The sequence below is a fragment of the Scyliorhinus torazame genome, chromosome 8 (assembly GCF_047496885.1).
Source record: "Scyliorhinus torazame isolate Kashiwa2021f chromosome 8, sScyTor2.1, whole genome shotgun sequence".
NCBI classification, from domain to species: Eukaryota; Metazoa; Chordata; class Chondrichthyes; order Carcharhiniformes; family Scyliorhinidae; genus Scyliorhinus; species Scyliorhinus torazame.
Window position 1 is genome coordinate 26,306,806 of NC_092714.1, and position 23,661 is coordinate 26,330,466.

The 23,661-nt window shown below is 49.3% G+C and overlaps 1 protein-coding gene across 1 annotated transcript in view; it reads right to left on the reverse strand.

Moving 5' to 3' along the window:
• Positions 1 to 23,661, reverse strand: part of bace2 (beta-secretase 2) — an 86,721-nt gene that overhangs the window by 14,807 nt on the left and 48,253 nt on the right. The window contains 2 exon segments of the mRNA XM_072513214.1: positions 4,081 to 4,249; positions 5,361 to 5,510. Of these exon segments, the coding sequence (XP_072369315.1) occupies positions 4,081 to 4,249; positions 5,361 to 5,510 (319 nt within the window).

Consider the following 23,661-nt stretch of genomic DNA (forward strand, 5'->3'; position numbering starts at 1 on the left):
GACCGCAAGAAACTTCAGAGAGTCGTGAACACCGCCCAGTCCATCACACGAACCTGCCTCCCATCCATTGACTCCATCTACACCTCCCGCTGCCTGGGGAAAACGGGCAGCATAATCAAAGATCCCTCCACCCGGCTTACTCACTCTTCCAACTTCTTCCATCGGGCAAGAGACACAGAAGTCTGAGAACACGCACGAACAGACTCAAAACCAGCTTCTTCCCCCACTGTCACCAGACTCCTAAATGACCCTCCTATGGACTGACCTCATTAACACTACACCCTGTATGCTTCATTCCGATGCCAGTGCTTATGTTGTATATGTTGTGTTGGCCCTATTATGTATTTTCTTTTCTTCCCTTGTACTTAATGATCTGTTGAGCTGCTCGCAGAAAAATACTTTTCACTGTACCTCGGTACACGTGACAATAAACAAATCCAATCCCAATCCAACTGAGTCAGCCCTGCCATTCAATAGGATCATGGCTGACCCTGGGTTTACCTGTCTGCGCCTCATGCCCCTCGATACCCTGCAAGTCCAAGACTCCATTTGCCCCAGCCTTAAAATGTATTCAGTTAAGGAGCTTCCAAAAACCCGGTGGGTTACTGAATCCCAATGATTCACAACCCTTTGAGTGAAAGTAATTTCTCTTCACCCTCAGTCCGAGATGGGTCAGCCCTTTATCCCGAGACTGTGCCCTCGCGTTTTAGATCCCCCAAGCAGCAGAAACAATCTCTCAGCGATTACCCTATCAAACCTCTTCAGAACCTTGCATGATTCAACGAGTGACGCTCATTCTCGGCTTGCACACCACAGAGCAAGGCGAGACGCTGGATTTGGCTCCGACATCCTCTTTACAGATCGAACAGCTTGATGACGACATCAAGGACTGCTCATGACAAATATGGACGTGCAACATGGCATCAAGTGCACTTCACACCGGTACTCAGCATGAGCTGGTATCTTCACACCGGGGGGGGGGGGGGGGGGGGGGGGGGGGGGGGAGTGGCGATTATTATTATTATTTTTAAAAGCAATGAAATTTAGAACTTAAGCTGCCCGACAGAATAAACTCCAGTTGTTTCTGATGATCCTCAACATAAGCAAATGGGAATTTACTTTTCCTGAAATAATTGAATCGACCTACAAATGTGCAAGCTCAAGGTTCAGATTCCATAACTGGAGTCCGGACGCAATGATAAATTTCTGACCTGGATTATAATCGCTCCACTATTGGTGGCCATTCCTCCAGCAGCTTGGGCTCCATGCTCTGGAATTCCCCCCCCCCAAATTCACCCCCACCACTCTCCCCACCCCCAATCTTCAAGATGCTCCTTGGTCAACCCTTTGGCCACCCAACACCTCTTTCTGTGAAGCACCTGGAGATGTTTTACTACATTTTTAAAAGGTGTTACATTAATGCAATATGCTATTGGCTTGACAGGAGTGTCAGAGCTAACCTGCAGACCTGGGACAAACCCCAAACATGTCAACCAATCTCCAGGTTCGGGGGTGGGGGGGGGGGGGCACTGGTTTCTAATCCAAACAGTTTTGTTTTGCTGTTTTATCCAATTGTGTAAGGTTTTTGCTTTCTTCGATCAGCAAGAGTGTCACTGAACAAATTGCGCAGCAGGGTTACTGAACGCGGCGAGTGAGGCAGCTTATTAATAAGGGCACGATCGTGACTCGAGGGAGATCAACCATGATCTTATAAAATGGCAGAGCAGGCTCGAAGGGCTGATTGGTCTATCCCTATTCCTATTTACTTTTTTATGGCCTTATGAACCGGCTCATCCTGTGTATCCTCGAGTTTATCACTATCTGTGTAATGTGCAGTCAGGTTGAGGTTAAATCAACCAGTGCGTCAACAATGCTAGTCATTTCAATTTTGCAAAATGACAGAAGACGACAAATGGTGCGAGGATTTGTTAAAATGTTGGAAATCAAATCGATTCTTCCTCCTCCATGGTTTTTTCAGTCGGAGAGAAAGGTTCACTCATTTTGCAATTAACTTTGGGACTATTCCCCATCTCCGCAACCTCCTCCAGCCCTACTAAACAATGGCGATCCCTCAAGTTTGGACCTCTTGTACATTCTGGATCACTAGCTTTTGGAGCACTGCCCCGTCCTCAGGTGAATGGAGAGGTAGGTTTCAGAAACATAGATATAGACAAAGTCTACTTTGAATGCGAGCATTTGCAAGTAATTAAGTATTTACAGGCCTTAAACCGGGTCCTTGGATTCATGTCGCATTACATTCGCCCCCCACCACCTGGCCTGGGCTTGCAAAATCCTATGAACAGTCCTGGTTTGAGATAATTCACACCTCTTTAACCTGGGATTGCCCTCTCTCTGGATCTGTAAAGACTCAATAACCTGCAAATGCTCGCATTCAAAGCATTGTCAATGCACCTTTGACTTTATCTATATATATGTTTCTGGAACCTACCTCTCCATTCACCTGAGGAAGGAGCAGCGCTCCGAAAGCTAGTGATTTGAAACGAACCTGTTGGATTTTTACCTGGTGTTGTAAGACTTTTTACTCTGCTCACCCCAGTCCAACGGCAGCATTTCCACATCACGTTCTGGATTGTCATTGCTCTACCACTGGCTGTCATGTCTTCAGCTGCCCAAGGCCCCAACTTCTGGAATTCCCCCTCTCTTTCCTTCCTCAAAGGCGCTGGTCAAAACCTACCTCTTTGACCAAGTTTGTGTTGACCTGTCCTACCCATCTCGATGTGGCTTGGTGTTAAATTTGTTTGACAACACCCCCATCAGGCATCTTGTGACGTGTTACGACATTAAGTGCACTATTCAAATGCAAGTTGTTACTCAGATCAGATCCCTTTATTTTACAACCAGTGTCTGAATCGCAGGCACATAACCTGTCCAGCGATGCCACTAAAAAGCAAGACCGCGCACAGTTTCTTCACAGTTTTCTTTTTAATGTTACCTCAAGGTTTCAACAGGGCACAGATTGTGAGTCAAGCAGAGCTCAAAAATGGCATCAACCCCGGCCCTGTGCAGCATTAATGCTTGAGATTGCTCACGGTTGCCAGGGCGACGTCAAGATCCAGAGGCAACTATAAACTATTGGAAGGTGGCGCAAAAGTGCCAACATTGGTTTGGCCATTTTCCAAGTCAATGGACTTGCAAATTGGTTGGGGATCCAACTTGCAAATAGTTGTCAGATCCATTGGTCCGCCCTCTACTGAAGTTCAAAATACCACCCACTGTCTGTAGCAGAACACGAGAGCCTGGGGAATTTCCTCGGAACTGCTGCCACTCCACCGTGGTCACATTTTCTGGATGTACAGCAGAAGGCCCACAGGACTGGTAGCTAGTCAGAGGAAATTCGCGGCCTGGAGCTTTTCAAAAGGGTTAAAGCCGAGAATTCCTTGAAGCCGCCTCCCGTTATCCTGCCAGAGGTGCAGAGGGAAGCCCGCAAAAACAGCAACAATTCCGGAGCTGCCCTTGGGAGTGATGTGACAGCACTAAGCATTGCTGCTGACTATTAATTGGTCAAACCTTCTGTCATTCATAAATCATGCTGCAGCATCGTTCATTATGATAGCACGACAGAAAAATAAAAATGACAAAACACATTTTATACAGAGTATTTGCTCCTTCAGCAGAATTGGAGAGGTCTACGGTTATCACAGTTTGCAAACACATCAGTTCTATGATTAGTAAGCTCTGGAACAACATAGTGTTAACTGCTCCCTCGCTCCAACATTCTTTGTGCAAGCTTTGATCCAGCCACAGAGGGTCCCACTGTATATTGTGCAACAGAGGAACTTTTGTGACAAGCAAACAAGTTTAGAGATTTTAAGCCAGTTCTTTGAGTAAAACTTGCTTCGTTTAAAAAACCGAAACCACCAAAGATCACGTCTTTTCAGCGAGATCAGGAATCAAGGCTCTTTCAGCCTCCAAGCTCAGAGAACTGAACTCTTATTGTTGTTTAGCCCTGTGACACACAGCATATTAAAAACACTGCTTAATAAATGTTTATTGACCACCACCCCCCCCCCCCCCCCCCCAAAAAAAAGTGTAGGAAACCGCCTGGAGCCAAAGTCCTACCTGCACATGAGCTGGCAGAAAACCCAACTCGTTTTTGTGCCCTGTCAAAGATGACATAGAAGCCCTCCATCACAGTGGCACCCAAGACCAGTCCATTGGAGGACGAGGAGATTCCAAATCGATAGCATTCCATCTTGACTCCAATATCGGCCATTGGTTGGATGTATAACTGTACAGTAACATACACCAGTAAGTGCAACAAGACACAGGTCATCACAACAATATATATTACAGCCACAACCATATTCCTTCGTGCTTAGTACACTTTGTGCCAGCTGACAGTCTCCTTCACCCCCACCACCAATTCCCATTGACTTCAATTTTGCTCGGGATCCTTGATCCAAATGCTTCCTTAAATGTCAAGGGCAGTCGCTCTTAACTCACCTTTGGAGTCCTGTTCTTTTGTCCATTTTGAGTGAAGGCTGCAATTGGATCTGGAGCCGAGTGGCACTGGCAGAACCCAAAATGAGCACTGGCAAACAGCTTATTGGGGTCGGGGTAGCTCAGTAGGCTGGACAACCGGTTCGTGATGCAGAGCGGGACCAACGGCGCGGGTTCAATTCCTGTATCGGCTGAGGTTATTCATGAATAGCAAGGTAGCACAAGTGCTTCACAGCGCCAGGGTCCCAGGTTCGATTCCCCACTGGGTCACTGCACGTTCTCCCCGTGTGTGCGTGAGTTTCCTCCGAGGGCTCCGGTTTCCTCCCACAGTCCAAAGACGTGCAGGTTAGGTGGATTGGCCATGCTAAATTGCCCTTAGTGTCAAAAAAGGTCAGGAGGGGTTATTGGGTTACGGGGATAGGGTGGAAGTGAGGGCTTAAGTGGGTCGGTGCAGACTCAATGGGCCGAATGGCCTCCTTCTGCACTGTATGTTCCATGTTCTATGAAGGCTCCGCCTTCTCAACCTTGCCCTCGCCCCGAAGTGTGGTGATCCTCAGGTTAAATCACCACCAATCAGCTCTCCGTCTCAAAGGGGAAAGCGGCCTATGGTCATCTGGGACTATGGCGACTTTGCTTATTGCGAACTATCATTGTGGACATGATTAAACCGCAATAAATAGTCAAGCGGTTTATAATTGTTCAACGCGGTCCTCCCATCATCTGACAACCCAGTTTATCTTCACTCGTAGGATGTGTGCAAGACACCCAGACACAATCCTGTGCCGTTCATATTTATCATTTTGAATGCACAAGGATGGGGGGGGGGGGGGGGGGGGTTTAAGATGTAGGCTAACTATGCTGTTGTGATAAATATGCTGTTGACCCAGCTCAGGTCTTACCTGTGGCAGGATGGTGATTCGGAAAGACTGGGTAGCGTTCTCTCCTCGGAGGTAGATGGAGATCTCGGGGAAGTAGGACCAAGGTGTGGTTCCTTGTGGCCAGCAGGCAAGCTGGCTACCTGACCAAAATCCATCATCAAAATCTTGAACCTGCCAAGACAGCGAGATCAGCAAATGTTGAGATGAATTGAAAGCTACGCTTTGGTTAAGGTGATCAAACATTCTGCAAAACACAGCTGTCCTCGGCGAAAAGGAGTTTAAATTCTTTAATTATTTGAATGTCATGCTAGCCACAGTCATTCATCTTGATCAGGAGACTCAATAAATTCAATCAAACCTATGACAATGAAAGTAACATTAATTGGAAGGAACTCTCTCATTGGGCCTTTTTGAGTTAATAGTTACATTCTTTGGTTTAATGTCCAAATTCCAGGGTCCTCACGAGTTCAACTATATAATATAACATAAATGTAAAAAAGAGATTAGAAACTTTCTAGTTCTGCATCATTATAACTTCCATAAGCATATCACCCATAATCTGGAATGTACCATTTGCTGCCCAACAATTAATTGTATTTATATAGCACCCATAATGTTTTTTTTTTTTTTAAAAACACCCCAAGCTGCTGCTTCAAAGGTGTAACCAGATAAAACGTGGGATGCTGAATGGGCAGAGATGATTGGCAGACGTTGCAAAAGCCTGTCCAAAGCAAATCGGTTCACAGGGAGCAAGAGAGGTGGTGCAGCAGAAGGGTTACGGGAGGGCATTCCAAGGCGTGGGACTCGATAACTAAAGTGGCAGCCACCCGCGGTGAAGCCAAAACAGCAGGAAGGGCAGAAAAAAAGAAATGAAGAGTTTGCAGGGGGAGGTTACGAAAGAGAGAGAGAGAGAGAGAGAGAGAGAGAATGGGAAGCCCACTTTACATGGCGCCCAATTTTCACACTCGACAACCCCGTCCGTCCCCATTCACTTGCTGTGATTTGCAGTCCTGTAAATCCGAAACATGCTTCAACTCTTGCCGCCATTATTGCAGTTTCGAGTGGATAGATATTGCATACAATCGAACTAGATATCGACTACTGGAAGGTTGAAAGGTGACATTTGCATAATCTGCTAATTGTGTACACTACAGTTGATCCAGGACTCAACAAAAGGAGCTATTATGCAAATGAGCTTAACATCCTGTAAGCAGGTAGCTTCTAGAATTCTGTAGTACTTTTGGGGGGGGGGGGGGGGATGTGCAGTGTAAAAGGCTGGTTATTGAGCTTTATTCTCTTATTAGGCAGGTTCAAATGAGAACATTTTGAACGCAAAATTATATACTTGCCCCCTCCAAAAATAATCCTTTTTTCAAAAAAAAAAAAAAATAAGGCTCTAAGTGAGGAACATTAGCGCAAGAAACAGGCAGCATTTTGGATAAAGAAAAAGGTTTCTTTACTGCGGCGCCTAATAAGAGGGGTAGAATGCTGGAGAACATTCAATTGCAAGATTTTCCAATGGTATGCCGGTCAACTACCGGAGGAACGTGTCCAGAACCAAAGTCAAACACCATTGCATGTGCCAAGTGACACCCGACACGTGGGCAAATGATTGGCAAATTGACCAAATATATTACAAATTATAATACAAGTGATCGAAATCCATCGTCATGGAGTCCAATTTAACTACCTGCTGAGGACCCTGTTTCACCCAATCACGGACCTCACCCTACCATCGAGTCAGAGAGGTTGACAGCACAGAAAAGGCCCTTCGGCCCATCACGTTTGCGTCGGTCACAAATAGAGAGGGTATCTTCCTCACTATTCCAGCACCCCCCCCCCCTCCAACGACCTCCACCAATTGTCCCACCTTGTCCTCCCATTTCTAAACTGACAAATCTCTTCTTGCGAAAGGATATCGGTCAGAAATATTGGCATTAATTTTCCATCTGGGGCCCGAGTCGGAGGGCTGCGGGTGGGAAAGTCAGACTGAGGTCACAGCCTGAGCATACGGGGGTAGACCTTAAGGACAGGAGGAGGAGAAGCAATCTCTTCACCCAGAGAGTGGTGATTTTCTCCCCTCCGCCCCCCCCCCCACTCCTTCCTTCACCACCCCGCCCCCACAACTGTGAACCATGCACATGGCTAACTATGCCCCCCTCTGTCTCCCCTCAGGAAAAGCTCTCTCTCAATTGCCAGGAGAGGGCCCAGACTAGCGGAGGCATGCAGCACATAAGAATCCTTACCACCTTCAAGGAGCGTGTCCTGGAGGTGATAGGGGTGACAGAGGACGGAGCATTCATCAACGTGGAGGCTGATGGATGAATCACTGGGCCCCATCTGGAGGGCCTGTCAAATGGGAGTTGTTAACGCCATACTCACTGACCCATCCCTCTCACTGACCACATGTCCTTTCTCCCGCAGGTCCTCCAGCCGATGGCACTAGCCCATCCCGGGTGGTCCTGTCTCGGAGTGGAGCTCCGAGAGAAGATATGATTGAGGCATCATGCGAAATGAAATGAAAATCGCTTATTGTCACAAGTAGGCTTCAAATGACGTTACTGTGAAAAGCCCCTAGTCGCCACATTCCGGCGCCTGTTTGGGGAGGCTGGCAATGCTTGGCACGGAGGCCAACATTGCTAGGGTGGCGAACGCAGTGGAGAGCCTGGTGCACGATGTTGGCACCTGTAGTGAAGGTGTCCCAGGTGTCGCGCAGTCGTGCCGGCCATGGCTGTGGGCCTCGGCAGTTATGTCCGATCCACTGGGAGGCATGACTCAGTACCAGGCTGACCTTGATGAGGTTCTGCGGGACATGTCCCGCTCTCAGATGGAAATGGCTGAGGCGCTGCAGAGCTTGTCCCAGTCTCAGGTGAGCATTGCCGAGTCACTGCAGAGCATGTCCCAATCACGGAGGAGCATCACCGAGAGCGGCGACACGGTGTAGACATCGGAGAGCCACCAAGGCTGGCAGAGTGAGATGATGTAGGAGCAGCCAGGGCTCGAACCATGTTAAACCCCAGAGCCCTATGGGCGCCGATCGGGAGGAGGCGGCGCTGGGTGCCAACCTGGGTGCCCGTCCCATGGAGTGGCGATGGCAGTCACCAGCTTCCCTGAATTCCGCCCCTCCGAGGAGGCTGTGGCTTGCAGCCAGCACACAGGACAGGGCGGCACGGCTGTGCACGTGACCCCGAAAAGTGAGCCGGGGCCCTCCAACCCCACAGCCCCCAAAGGATGCCTGCCAGGGGCATCGAAGGCCACGGCACGAGGCAAGCAGCTGCCAGCCTCCACCTCAGATGTGCATCCTGGGGACACACCTCGATGTAGCGGTGGAGCTAGGAAGGCCAAGCGCATTGAGGATCACTGTGGACACCATGGGAAGGCGTGGGCGAAATCTTCTGCTTTTCAGCAAATTAATTACGCTTCACGAGGAAGTCAGTGAATTTCCTGGTGGGGGCAGGCAAGGTGCCCGCCCTGCATTTACCTCATAGGACATGAGAGCACTTCAGACATTGCCGTTCACTCACCTGCAGATAAATTCCCTGCAGACGGGCCAATGCTCCCCAGCCTCTTGGCCTGCGGGCCAATGTTCATCAGCGAGAGGCTCTGCTGCCTCTTACTTCGAAGGATCTCATTGACTGAATGCGTGGACAAAGTTCAATGTGGAAAATGGCGCGCGTCATCTTTCATACTCACTCGATCACCGCTTTTGCCCGTTTGACACTCTGCCCTCAAGAGGAATAAAAGGAAAGCAAATTTTCCTTCACAAAATGTGTATTCCCTGTTGACCTCGCTTCCAGTTAAGAATGTTCACATTCACTGACAAACAGCAGATGATCTGGAGCATTCTTCCTCTGTCCTTGCTGCCTTTGTCCACCTACTCCTTCAGGAAAACGGTCCCCACCCTCTCCATTGGGAAAATAGTCACCAATGTTCCATTCAGAGTAAGGCAATTATACAAAAGGGTTATTTCCCCCAGAAGTGTTCAGTGAACAGACGTCATCAAGTAATTCTGCCATTTTGTTGACCAGAGTTCAAGCCTAGACTGGCTCTAATTTCCTCCAGTTAAACATCAGCAAGAGTGAAGCCTTCACCTTCGGTTATCACCACCAATCCCACCCTCGCCCCCCACCACTGTTAAATTGAAATGGGGACTCCTCCCAAAATCAGCACCTCAAAATGTTCAGCAGCACCTAAAATGACATTCGGACAAAAAGTTTAGAAGTTAAAGTTTGTTCTTTATATCGCGATAGAATCACGACAGTGCAGATGGAGGCCATTCGGCCCATCGGGTCTGCACCGACGCTCCGAAAGAGCACTCTACCTAGGCCCACTCCCATGCTCTATCTCCATCAGCCCCGTGCATGGAGCATGGCCAATCCACCTAACCCGCACAACTTTGGACTGTGGGAGGAAACCGGAGCGCTCGGAGGAAACCCACGCAGACACGGGGAGAACATGCAGACTCCACACAGACAGTGACCCAGTGGGGAATCGAACCTGGGACCCTGGAGCTGTGAAGCAACAGTGCTACACACTGTGCTACCGTGTAGCAACTAGTTCTGACCAGTCCAACTCAAAACAAACCCGTGCACCCACTCCACTAATTCAAATGGTCCTCTTTTTCATTTCCCTGAAGAGTTTACGGCCACAGTTTAAGCAAATGGCCAGCTCACTATTCACTTTTCCTAACATGTGTGAGCAAGGACCAATGCCTTCCCATCTTTACCAAAGTTCTTATTAGAGTGCAACATCTAAGGTTCCCTGAGAGCAGTCAGTGTTGCCGTTGAAAATAGGTTACATAGATAAACTGGGTGGAATTTGCCCATATCCGCCCCCCCACACAGGGTGTCAGGCTTTGACCGAAATCCCAGTATACTTCTCCAGCTGCACAGACATGCTTTTAGTCCTGATTTTGAGCCCCTCTCTAAAAACGTAGTTCAGTTGGTGTGTTTCACGCGGTCACTGTGGCGGGGCCGGCCCCGAGAGCCAGCGAGGACAGCTCCAGAGATTGGGCGCCCCGATCAGCACAGAAAATAAACCCACCCCTCCCCCTCACCCATGGACACGAGGGAACCCCCATTCAGGGAGATCCACTCGACCGATTCACGCATTTCAGAACCAGTTGTAAACGTCGCCAACGTGATACGAATATTCAGTGGAGCTGGACTAGAGGAATGTACCATCAGAACAACAACAAAATAAGGTGGGCAGGGAGACAGATTCTGCGTGAACAGTATGTAAATGCTGAGGATGAAAATATATGCCTGGCGTGTTATTGTCCTTTACTCGACAGACCCTGCGGCAAACACCAGAAATGGTGAAGAGGTATTATCACAATTGCTCAAGTGAAATCCTGATAGTTCCAGTTTCCTTAAAATCATAGTAAATTTTTAAAAATACCAACTAAAAATGGTTAAGCACTTCTCATGCCAACAACACATTGAGATTCAGATCCTGTGACTCATGAGAGCATCTGAACTCCCTGAAGCTGCCCTATAAGGGATCATACGCTGTGGTACCAAGCACTCCGAGTTGATGACTTGCACGCAGCTCTTTGAACATCCCATTATATGAGGTCAGGTTATTGATCTTGGCAGTTGGAGTGGAGCAGCTGACTGGATGAAGAAAAGAAAAGTGCCTAAAGTCGATGAGCTGCTGGAAGGCTGCCATCTTGGCTGTCCTTCAAGGCCCCTCACACTCAAGTCAATGGAAACCCCAGAATTGCCTCTGATTGACTCTTTGCCTCACAATAAGCTGAATATGAACACAGTCCGGGAGGTGCAGAAATTAAAGAATATTATACACACACAAAAAAAAAGTTTCACAAAAGGCTGACAACACAAAGCTACCTAATCAGGAACAGACTGTGGTGAATGAAACTACTGTTAATTCACCAGTGCACTGTGATATCATGTCACTGCTGTATCGTGTTACGTTATGTGTTTAACCCTGTGGGCTCCACCTATGGGCCATTGTACGGCTTCACCCACAGAGGGATATGTCAGGGCATGTACGGGCTCGCCCATGGCTCCACCCCTTACAGGAAGTATAAAGGCAGCTGACCTGCGGGGCCTCATTCATTGTTGTACCGGCCACAGGCAGGCTCAGTTGCAAGCTGATTAAAACCACGGTTTACTTCTCAACGTGTCTCTCAGTGATTGATGGTCGCATCAATTTAATCAGCTTTAAATACTACAATGGAATCAGCCCTCAAACCACAGGCCGCGGAGAAGTTTTTTCGCACTGGCTTCGATGCTTCAAGGACTATCTCGCCGCGTCATCTACGCCATCCGTCACTGACGAACAGAAACGGAGTCTCCTCCACGCACGGGTGAGCCATCGTATTTCTGTCCAGCTCGACGGCGCCGCGTCCTATACAGAGGCCCTCGCACTACTCGAACGCATATATGTACGGCCCGTGAACGAGGTCTACGCGCGACACATCTTCACCACTCACCGCCAGCGCCCCAGGTTTTCGCTAGATGACTACCTATGCGACCTCAAAGCCCTCGCGCGCAACTGTAACTACCAGGCCGTTACGGCCCCTCAGCATATGGAGCTCACTATCCGAGACGTTTACGTGGCGGGGGGTCCGATCGAGCTATGTAAGACAGCGCATGCTTGAAAAAGGGGCCCAGGACCTGGAGAACACGGTAACACTAGCTACGTCTCTGGAGGTCGCGTTTCAGAGCCTTACTGCGTTCTCCGCCGACCACGCGACCCCCTCGTGGGCCCCCACCAGAGACTACCCCAGGCTTGTGCCGCGCAGCCGCCCGCCCATCATGGGGGGCTGCCCTGTTATTTTTGCGGCCAGTCCCAACACCACCGACAGCACTGCCCGGCCCGCAACGCGAACTGTAGTAACTGCGGGCGAAAAGGACACTTCGTCAAGGGTCTACCTGGCCAGGTCTAAAAACTCGAACACACAGACCCGATCCACAGACCCACAGGCCCGCAGACCCCACAAAGTGGCAGCGTGTCTGCCGCCTCCGCCTCCGCACAACACGTGCGGCTCATGGGGGCCGCCACCTTGGCCATCCTCCCCCCACGCGGCCGGCCACGTGCAATCCACGGGGTCCGCCATCGTCCTCACCGGCCGCCAGGCTTGACCAGGGCTGCCATCTGCTACACCGCCCGAGATGTACGAACGACATGGACAGCAGCCATCGCGGGGGCCGCCCCAGCACCTCCGATCACGCCGCCGGCTACCCGCAGCTCACCGCGGTCACCCTGGACCAGTCGCGACCGAAGCACCTCCGGAGCTCCATGATGGCCGACCAGGTTAACGGGTACGAGACATCTTGCCTTGTCGACTCAGTGAGCACAGAGAGCTTCATTCACCTGGACATAGTAAGACGCTGTTCGCTTCCAATATTCCCGACCCGACAAACTATCTCCCTCGCCTCTGGGTCGCACTCGGTGCAAATCCAAGGGTGCACTACTGCAACCCTAGCGATCCAGGGCGCTGAGTATGCTAATTTAAACTATATGTGCTCCCAGACCTCTGCGCTCCTCTCCTCTTAGGACTCGATTTTCAGTGCAACCTCAGGAGCCTAACTCTTAAATTCGGGGAGCCCCTGCCCCCACTCACCACATGCAGCCTCGCGACCCTAAAAATCGACCTCCCCCCTCTTTGCAAACCTCACCGCCGATTGCAAGCCAGTAGCCACCAGAAGCAGGCGGTATAGCATGCAGGGCAGGACGTTCATTAGGTCCGAGGTCCAGCGACTCTTGCAGGAAGGGGTCATAGAGGCCAGCAATAGACCCTGGAGAGCTCAGGTGGTGGTCGTCAAGACCGGGGAAAAGTTCCGGATGGTGGTTGATTACAGCCAGACCATTAACCGCTTTACGCAACTCGATGCGTACCCCCTTCCCCGGATTGCAGACATGGTAAGTCAAATCGCGCACTACCGCGTGTTCGCTACGGTGGATCTGAAGTCTGCATACCACCAGCTCCCAATCCGCCCGGCGGACCGCCACAACACGGCGTTTGAGGCAGACGGCCGCCTTTTCCATTTCCTCCGAGTCCCCTTTGGCGTCACAAACGGGGTTTCGGTATTCCAACGAGCAATGGACCGAATGGTGGATCAGTACGGGCTGCGGGCCACGTTTCCGTACTTGGACAATGTAACCATCTGCGGCCATGATCAGCAGGACCACAACGCCAACCTCCACCGATTTCTCCAAACCGCCCAAAAACTCAACCTCACCTACAACAAGGAGAAATGCGTTTTCGGTACAACCAGGCTAGCCATCCTCGGCTACGTCGTGGAAAACGGGGTCCTAGGGCCCGACCCTGACAGTATGCGCCCCCTCCTCCAATTCCCTCTCCCTCACTGCCCCAAGGCCCTGAAGAGGTGCCTTGGATTTTTCTCCTATTACGCCCAGTGGGTCCCCCAGTATGCGGACAAAGCCCGCCCACTATTTAAGGCCACCATTTTTCCACTGGCAGCCGAGGCTCGCCAGGCCTTCAACTGCATCAAGGCGGACATCGCCAAAGCTGCAATGCGCGCGGTGGACGAGTCCTCCCCCTTCCAGGTGGAGAGCGATGCCTCAGAGGTCGCTCTCACCGCCATTCTCAACCAAGCAGGCAGACCGGTAGCGTTCATTTCCTGCACCCTCACCACCTCTGAAATTCGACACTCCTCGGTCGAAAAAGAAGCCCAAGCCATCGTGGAAGCCGTACGGCACTGGAGGCACTACCTCGCTGGTAGGAGGTTTACCCTCATCATCGACCAATGATCGGTTGCCTTTATGTTTGACAATACGCAGCGGGGCAAGATCAAGAATGACAAGATCTTAAGGTGGAGGATCGAACTCTCCACCTATAACTACGATATAGTATATCGTCCTGGGAAGCTCAAGGAGCCCCCAGATGCCCTGTCCCACGGCACAAGCGCCAACACACAAGATGACCGATTACGTGCTATCTACGATGACCTCTGCCACCCCGGGGGTCACCCGTCTCGCCCACTACATCAAGGCCCGCAACCTGCCCTACTCCATCGAGGAGGTCAAAGCTGTAACCAGAGACTGCCAAATCTGTGCGGAGTGTAAACCGCACTTCTATCGACCAGATAAGGCCCACCTGGTAAAGGCATCCCGGCCCTTTGAACGCCTTAGTATCGTTTCAAAGGGCCCCTCCCCTCCAATAATCACAACACGTACTTCCTGAACATCATAGACGAGTTCTCCCGTTTTCCCTTCGCCATTCCCTGCCCTGATATGACCACCCCCCCTGTCATTAAAGCCCTGCATAGTGTCTTCACCCTATTTGGTTTCCCCAGTAATGTCCACAGCGACAGGGGCTTGTCGTTCATGAGCGACGAACTGCGTCAGTACCTGCTCAGTAAGGGCATCGCCTCGAGCAGGACTACCAGCTATAACCCCAGGGGAAACGGGCAGGTGGTGAGGGAGAACGCGACAGTCTGGAAGACCGTCCTACTGACCCTATGGTCCAGGAATCTCCCGGTTTCTCACTGGCAGGAGGTCCTCCCCGATGCGCTCCACTCTATTAGGTCCCTCCTTTGCCCGGCCACAAACCAGACCCCTCATGACCGCTTGTTTGTTTTCCCTAGGGGAGCTACCTCAGGGGCCTCGCTTCCGCCCTGGCTGATGACACCGGGTCCAGTCCTCCTCCGAAAACATGTTCGGAGCCATAAGACCGACCCCCCCTGGTAGAGAGGGTCCAACTCCTGCACTCCAACCCACACTATGCGTATATCAGACACCGCGATGGCCGGCAGAATACCTTCTCCCTCCGGGACCTGGTGCCCGCAGGTTCCGACACCACGACCACTACTGCATCCCCCACACTCGGTCCCCTCCAACCTCCCATGTTCAGCGCCCCTACCCCGATATGGTTCTCGGGCTCCCTCCCACCCGCCGCACCGGTCCACCGGAATGAAGCTCCGGAAGAGCCGCTCCAGGAGTCCACGCCTGTGCCTGCTCCATGCCCAGCTCCACAGCTACCCGAAACGGCTGCAACACCAGTGCTTCGGCGGTCGCAACGTACGATCCGGGCACCAGACCGACCGAATCTGTAAACCCGTCACCCCCGCCGGACTTCATTTTTTAAACAGGGGGTGAATGTGGTGAATGGAACTACTGTTAATTCACCAGTGCACTGTGATATCATGTCACTGCTGTATCGTGTTACGTTATGTGTTTAACCCTGTGGGCTCCACCTATGGGCCATTGTACGGCTTCACCCACAGGGGGATATGTCGGGGCACGTACGGGCTCGCCCATGGCTCCACCCCTTACAGGAAGTATAAAGGCAGCTGACCTGCGGGGCCTCATTCATTGTTGTACCGGCCACAGGCAGGCTCAGTTGCAAGCTGATTAAAACCACGGTTTACTTCTCAACGTGTCTCTCAGTGAATTGATGGTCGCATCACAGACCACAGAAGTAAATTTCGGGTACCAGCACCTCCATCCCATAAAATATAATCAGTGATACAACGCTCACACAAGGCTGTAAACAATGGCCAATTGTGCCAATTCATGGAATTAGTCATCATGCATGTTGCACTCAGTTGGGACACCCAAAATGGCAGGACATAAAAGGGCAAAAACGAGGCCCCCCCACCCCCATGACTGAACAAGTAAATCATAAAACAAAGCCGCAAAAAAAAAAAAAAGTATATGAGTTTGATACTGCAATAGTCAACAAGGTGGATTTTGACTGTTGTCGCACTCGGGTTCAGCTCAATAGTGAACCACATTCTTCTGAGATCAAGACTCAACCCACTTTCTGAAGGAAACGAGCACGTGGCCGAAACACGATTCTATGATTCTAAATTAGTTACAAACGGCAGATTTGAAGAAACCAAATCTCAAACAGATTAATTGGAGCTATGTTAACTGAATCAATGTTGGAGTTTAAAGGGCAGATAATCATGGCATCGTTCCCGCGGAGCACAGCCACACTCGAGTTAGATCCCCTCACGTCTGCCAAGCAGGGCTCTAGGTCAAGTGTGCAGTGTCACGGTCTTTAGCTGTTAAAGGTAAACTGTGCTGCTGGTAAACTGTACTAATGTTGGTCATTGCTAGACAATGATCCAGATGCCTGAGCTGCAAGGATGTCCCAGGTAGTTCATTGAGAAAGATTTAATTCTATTTTTCACATTAAAACTATATCCAACTCATTGGAAGCATAAAATTATTGAAATTAAGTAAACATTTTATTTCACAATGTGCCGTGTAAGATCCTTGGCTTCCAGTCTTTCAGCAAATACGAAAAAAGGTCTGGCAGCATCTGCGGAGAAGCAACAACTACAAAAAAGTTCAATATTTCAGGGTGATAATTTTTCAATAGAATTCGGCTTTTCATTCCACAGCTGCTGCCAGATGCCCCCCCCCCCGGGAGAGAGTCAGGCCACCCGTGCCCCCTTACAGATAAAGCCAGGGCCCTCCCCGCTCCAGAGATACAGCCAAGCCACAGCCAGGCCCCCTCCCACAACAGACACAGCCAGCCCCCCCCCTGCAACAGATACAGCCTTCCCCCCCCCCCCCTCCTCACAGATACAGACAGCTCCCTTCCTCCATCTTCACACCAGCTCTCCCCTCCCGCCCCCACCTCCCCACACATATAGCCAGCCCCCACCCCTCCACAGGTACAGCCAGGCCTCTCTCCCCACCACCCCCCCCCCCCCCTCCCACCTCCACACAGATACAGCCAGGCCACCCTGCCCCCACCCCCCACAGATAGAGCCAACCCCCCTCCACCCAGCCGCTCTCTCTCCCCCCCCCCCCACCACCCCTCACATACAGGGAGCCCCCTCACCCCCACCACCCACAGATAGGGCCAGCACCCCCTCTGCCCAGCCGCTCTCTTCCCCCCCACCACCCCTCACATACAGGGAGCCCCCTCACTCCCACCACCCAACCAGCCCCCCTCCACCCAGCCGCGCTCTCCCCCCACCAGCCCCCAAATACAGACAGCCCCCTACACCCCCACCATCCACAGAAACCGCCCGACCGGCATTTTGTTTTTATTTCGGAATTTGAGTATCTACAGTGTTTTGCTTTTATTCCTGGTTTTCGTTGGCCAAATAGTCAGCATCTATCGATCAAGCTGATCAATTCAGTGAGAGTGTGAACCAGTGATGCTCACGTGTAAGACAGCACTGGAGGGTGATTGCACCACTTCCAGAGTAATGGAAGGACAGCCTAGGGGGGGGGGGGGGGGGGGGTGGGGGGGGTGTACACTCCAAGTCTCCTATCTGATCTGGGTTTTCATACGCGGCCTCCTCTCTGCTCAGTGTGCAAAATGTTTGTGGTGTGCGTTAATAGGCAGCACGAGCATTGAAAGCAAATTTCCCACTCTGTTGTGACTAGTGGAGCGTTTGACCTCAAAACGGACTGCTCTTTATTTAGTTACTAATATGCATGTTTAGTGACTTGAACTGGAGCCAAGGGTGAAGAGAACCCGATGTTGCAAAGAAAGATTCTTCGTATGTACAGTTGGATACAAATCTGTTGTGGAATAAAGTGGTTGGCTGGAAGGTACACGGGGCTGGGGGGGGGGGGGGGGGGAGATGGGGGAATGTTGTGTACATGAAACACCTTATTAAAAATGAGCTTGTATTAATGCAGCCTGCACCACATTGGTGCTAACGTAAATCACCCATTAGATGGCAAATGAGGAATTAAATATTAGTCCGAGACAACCTTGTAAAGTACAAGGTTTTATAAGACGGCTGTTTCAAACTGCCTCTTGAATCAAGATAGAATGTAATCCTGGAGAGGGACATGTGACGCCCTACTAGCTCTGACTGGCATTAAGCCGGTGCAACCTGGTTGCCATGGGGACAGGGATCACAGGGCCAGTCCGATTGAAATTTAAATACCAGTTTGAACACCTGGGCAAAAATAAAGGAGCAGCTGATTTTAGTGTGTGCAGATTTACTGGCACGCAGACTATGGGCAACAGCAGCTGCTACGAGCAGCAGGGAGAAAGGCAGTTCTCGGATAGCCACCAGGCAGAATGCTGGATGCCTGCTTCCTGGTGGAGTGATGGAACCTGGAGTTATTTAAGGACATTGAAAGGTTCTGCCTGGCGAGGCCAGGCCAAAGAGCTGTTGAGTGTCCCTTGCTGCTGAAAGTCGGTTCGAAGAGCCTTAGAAGACAGAGGGAGACAACTTTCAATGGACACCAGATGCCAACGACCCAACCAAATGGGAGAAGCGAGCCTGTTGGAAGCTGGGAGTAACTTTAAACCGGTTCCTGTGAAGGCTACAAGTCAATGGGGAGTACAGTGTAACATATAAACATAGAGTGGGCTTTCAATCAAAGCACGGAGAGGTTATATTTTCTGTCATTTATTACATTAGTTGCCTTATAAATAATGTGTTGTCAACATTGATTTCAATTTGTTTGTTGACAGTAAAAGTCTTAAAAACGTGAAAGTTTCCGGTTATTTTACTTGTTGGCCACGAGGAATTCAAATCCCTTTTTAAAGTTATAGGGATCATAATACCCTCCAAAGAATTAAATGCATCAAACGTTATGAATCTAAAAAAGCAAATCCAAGTGTGTTAAAAGGTAGCAGCATGAACCATATACAGACCCCATCACTTACAGTACCCATGTTTGTGATGAGCAACAGTCTATACCAGACAATTATGTTTAGCGTTGTCCGCCATCATAACAGAGGGCTTATCAAGAGAGCCGATATGTATCTGGGAATACATTCTAGCTGATTCTACATCATGTGATGCGCAGTGACAACAGCAGATTGTTTGCTCAGGCTTTGAGCAGATCACCACCTCGATTGTATGAGCAACATGCTTAACAAATCTCTCAAGAATCCAGAGTGTGGGCACTGCCATACACTTTCACTTTGCAGCAACAAAAAAAAAAAAAACACGAGAAAACTGGCGATGAGGATTGAGCAGAAAAAGTTTAGTTGACCCATTTGTGGAACAGCATCGGGAGCTTCTCAGGATCAGACATCGGGCAAAGCACTGCCACCAATGTGACCGCTGAAGGTTAAATAAAAGGTTTTGGACAGTAACTGCGAGCGAAACGACCGGCAGTCAGGGAAGACTTCCTTACGTTGAAGGAGTGCGGGCTGGGCTGCAGCGACTGCGCACGTGGCAAAGCTACATGGGCTGTGGGGAACAGGGAGGTCTGCTGACTGCACGGGCCACTACCTGGGAGGAAAGCCAAAATACTCGGGCATAAAAATAAAAGATTTCTTTGTTGCTTGTTCAAGGGATTGTTTGTGCCATACTTTCCGACATAGTCAGAAGGGAGGAAGTGTAGACTCTGGAAGCCGGGATATTAAAAAAAAAAAAGAAACGCTGGAAAAAATAGGCACCATGGACGGGTTAGATGAGGAGGGGAATGCATTCCAAGAAAAATTCCAATTGTTTTCAATAGCTCATCAGGGAACCGAAAGGTGGCAACATTTCTCAGCTCAGTTCACCATAAAACGTTTATGCTGCTACAGAATCTTGTTCCTGGTTTTGCTGCATGAACATGTCCATCAGGGGCTGGTTTAGCACACTGGGCTAAATCGCTGGCTTTTAAAGCAGACCAAGGCAGGCCAGCAGCATGGTTCAATTCCCGTACCAGCCTCCCAGACAGGTGCCGGAATGTGGCGACTAGGGGCTTTTCACAGTAACTTCATTTGAAGCCTACTTGTGACAATAAGCGATTTTCATTTCATTAGTGAATTATTGAAAATTTTAGAGGGACATTTTTCACCGAAACCATTTCTGATTGCAGTGAAGTTCCAGTTCTACTGCCGTAGTCAGGAAGAAGGCAAAACTATTTTACAGTTTATAGCGTCTTTAAGAAAATTAGCTAGATATTGTCAATTTGGTACAACACTTGGTGATACCCTTCGAGACAGGCTGGTTTGTGGCTTACGCAGTGAAGCAATTCAGAGGAAGAGGTTTCCGATAGGCGATTTAACTCTGAAAGCTGCTGTGGAAATTGCCACGTCTATGGAGCTTGCTACAAGAGAGGCTTCACAGATAGGGACCGGAGCGAAGATCCATAAAGTGGGTACTTCAAGGAACCAGGCTGCAGCGGTGCAACCATGTACACCGGTTGGATACTCAGCAGGGGAATGCTCGAATAAATCCAAGGCATTCAAGAACTGTGGTAACCAAATTGTGTTGGGCTCAGAAAACCTCTACACCAACAAAGTGCAAGAAGAACAATACAAGCAAGCAATGTGGTCGGGTCTACAAATATAGTGGATGAAGCTCAAGATCGCTCAAAAGACAACAAAACCAAGCTGCAGCAAGAACCAAAGCTATCTGTCTTGTCAATGTAGGGTGAACAACAACATTTTTGGGCATATCCAAAACTTGAAGATCATGAAATTGAAATAGAAGTGGATATGGGCGCCGCAGTATCACTAATACCGGAGACAATGTATCATACCATCACATGTGATCCTAAGGACATACACCGAAGAGTTCGTGCCACTAAAAAGATAAAGCAGGAGTAAATGGGCAAACGGTGAAGTTGCCTCTTCGCGTTGTCCGTGGAATCTTTCCTGCACTACTTGGCACAGCATTATTGGCTAAGATAACTGGGAAACAGTCAGTTAGTGAATTCATTGCATTTACAACAACTTCTGACGCAGTACGAGAAGGTGTTCAAAGATTCAGTAGGCTCTATCATTGGAGTGGAGATATACATAAAACTCAAGCCAAACAACACACCCAAATGTCTCAAAGCTAGAACTGTACCATACACCATCAACCTAAAGTTGAAGAGGAAGTAGACAGATTAGTAAGGACGGGAGTCATCGAACCTGTTGTTACAAGTGATTGGGCGGCACTAAACGTTGCTGTATTAAAGCAGGGTGGCTTAATGAGAATTTGTAGAGATTTTAAAACTATTAACTAGTTTTACTGCTGAGTGAAGACTGGATTCTGGACTTTCTGCAGATGAATATGGTGCTTGATGACAGCCACTATTCACCATAGTAAAGCACAAATGTCTGCTTTGTTACATAGAACATAACAGTGCAGAAGGAGGCCATTTGGCCCATTGAGTCTGCACTGACCCACTTAAGCCCTCATTTCCACCCTATCCCCATAACCCAATAACCCCATCTAACCTTTTTGGACACGAAGAGCAATTTAGCATGGCCAGTCCACCTAACCCGCATGTCTTTGGACTGTGGGAGGAAACCGGAGCATCCGGAGGAAACCCACGCAGACACGGGGAGAACGTGCAGACTCCGCACAGACAGTGACCCAGTGGAAAATCGAACCTGGGACCCTGCCATTGTGAAGCCCCAGTGCCAGCCACTGTGCTACCGCGCTGCCCGAGGTACAGAAGATATCCTTTTGGAATAACATCCAAGCCTGGTTTGTTTCAAAGATCCATGGATCAAATTCTAAGTAGATTGAATGGAGTGCAATGTTATTTAGATGACATCCTCATCACCAATACAAGTGAACAGGAACACTTGCCGAATTTGGAAGCTATTCTGAAGCAGTGTAAAGAGCCACAAGGTGAGAGTTAAAAAGGAATAGTGCGGCTTTTTCCAAGTCATCCATAAATTCCCCTTGTCATATTATTAGCAAAGATGGTTTATATAAAGAACCAAAGAAGGCGTCAGCGATCTCAGAAGCACAGCGTCCGCAAAATGTGACACAATTAAGGTTGTTTTTAGGATGGATTTATTATTAAGATAAATTTGTACTGAATTTAGCAACACGATTGAAGCAACACTAGGGCTGGTTTAGCTCACTGGGCTAGACAGCTGGTTTGTGATGCAGAACAAGGCCAGCAGCGTATGTTCAATTCCCGTACCAGCTTACCCCAACAGGTGCCGGAATGTGGCGACTAGGGGCTTTTCACGGTAACTTCATACTTGTGACAATAAAAAAAAGGATATTATTATTACTTTGCTGTATGGCTAGGCGCATTAGACCCACTAGTTAGTGACTCTGGAGGAGATTAGATTGTCCTGTGCACGGAGGCCCAGGTGCACACATTGTGCGGCCTACTGTGGCTGCTTGGGCCCCATGCCCTGCCCATCTTGTCCTTCCTCTGCATCCTCCTAGTCAGACGAGGCCTGGTGCTTTTCCTCCTCCTCCAGCATGTCGTCCCTCCGCTGCGCGATATTGTGAAGGATGAAGCAGGCCGCCACGATGTGAGAGATTCTCCTAGTCCTATACTAAATATAATAATAAAACTATAATAAAACACAGTTTACTATGAAGGGGCTTGCGGACTACTTGAAATGGAATGATGAAATGAAGTGAGCTCCATATAATCCGGCAACAAATGGATCGGCCGAACGAATCCTAAAGCAGTCTATCGAGCAGCGAAGGACCAGGAACATTATCAAGAAGAATAAACAAATTTCTAATATCTTTTTGGAACACTGTACAGCTACCACAGAGTTCACCGGCAATGCTGTTATTGAAAGGGAAACTTCGAACAGTTTGATTTGTTAACTCTACCTGATACTTCAGAGTCAAACGACAGCAACAAACACAAATTGCTCGAGGGAGAAAACCTCTAAAAGGCATGTATTTGAAATGAAATGAAAATCGCTTATTGTCACAAGTAGACTTCATATGAAGTTACTGTGAAAAGCCCCTAGTCGCCACATACCGGCGCCTGTTCGGGGAGGCTGGTACGGGAATTGAACCGTGCTGCTGGCCTGCCTTGGTCTGCTTTAAAAGCCAGTGATTTAGCCCAGTGTGCTAAACCAGCCCCTATTTAACCAGGGAGGGAGAGTGGTAGCTAGAAATTGCGCCACGAACAAAAAATGTGTAGCAGCTATGATCCAAGCAAAGACAGGTCCAATATCATACAACCGTATTGACAGACGATGGAAAGAGTTCGGTGACATAATGCTGATCAGTTACTTGCTGCACAAAGTGTTGAGAGTGTATATATTAATTGTTGCTGTTGCACTAATGAAGTAAAGAGGGAGGGATGTTGTGTCTGGGAATACATTCTTGCTGGTTCTACATCACGTGATGTGCAGTGACGTCAGCAGAGTGCTTGCATGAGCTTGGAGCAGATCACGATCTTGATTGTATGAGCAACACCCTTAATAAACTTCTCAATGTTTTCCAAGAATTCAGAGTGTGGGCACCTCCATAACCTCTCTCTTTGTGGCAACAGAGAAATATAACAACCTCTGGCTGCCCTTGGTCAATCGAGAAACAACTTTGCCGGAGACATAAAGAACATAGAAAATACAGCACAGAACAGGCCCTTCGGCCTACGATGTTGTGCCGAACCTTTGTCCTAGATTAATCATAGATTATCATTGAATTTACAGTGCAGAAGGAGGCCATTCAGCCCTTTGAGTCTGCACCGGCTCTTG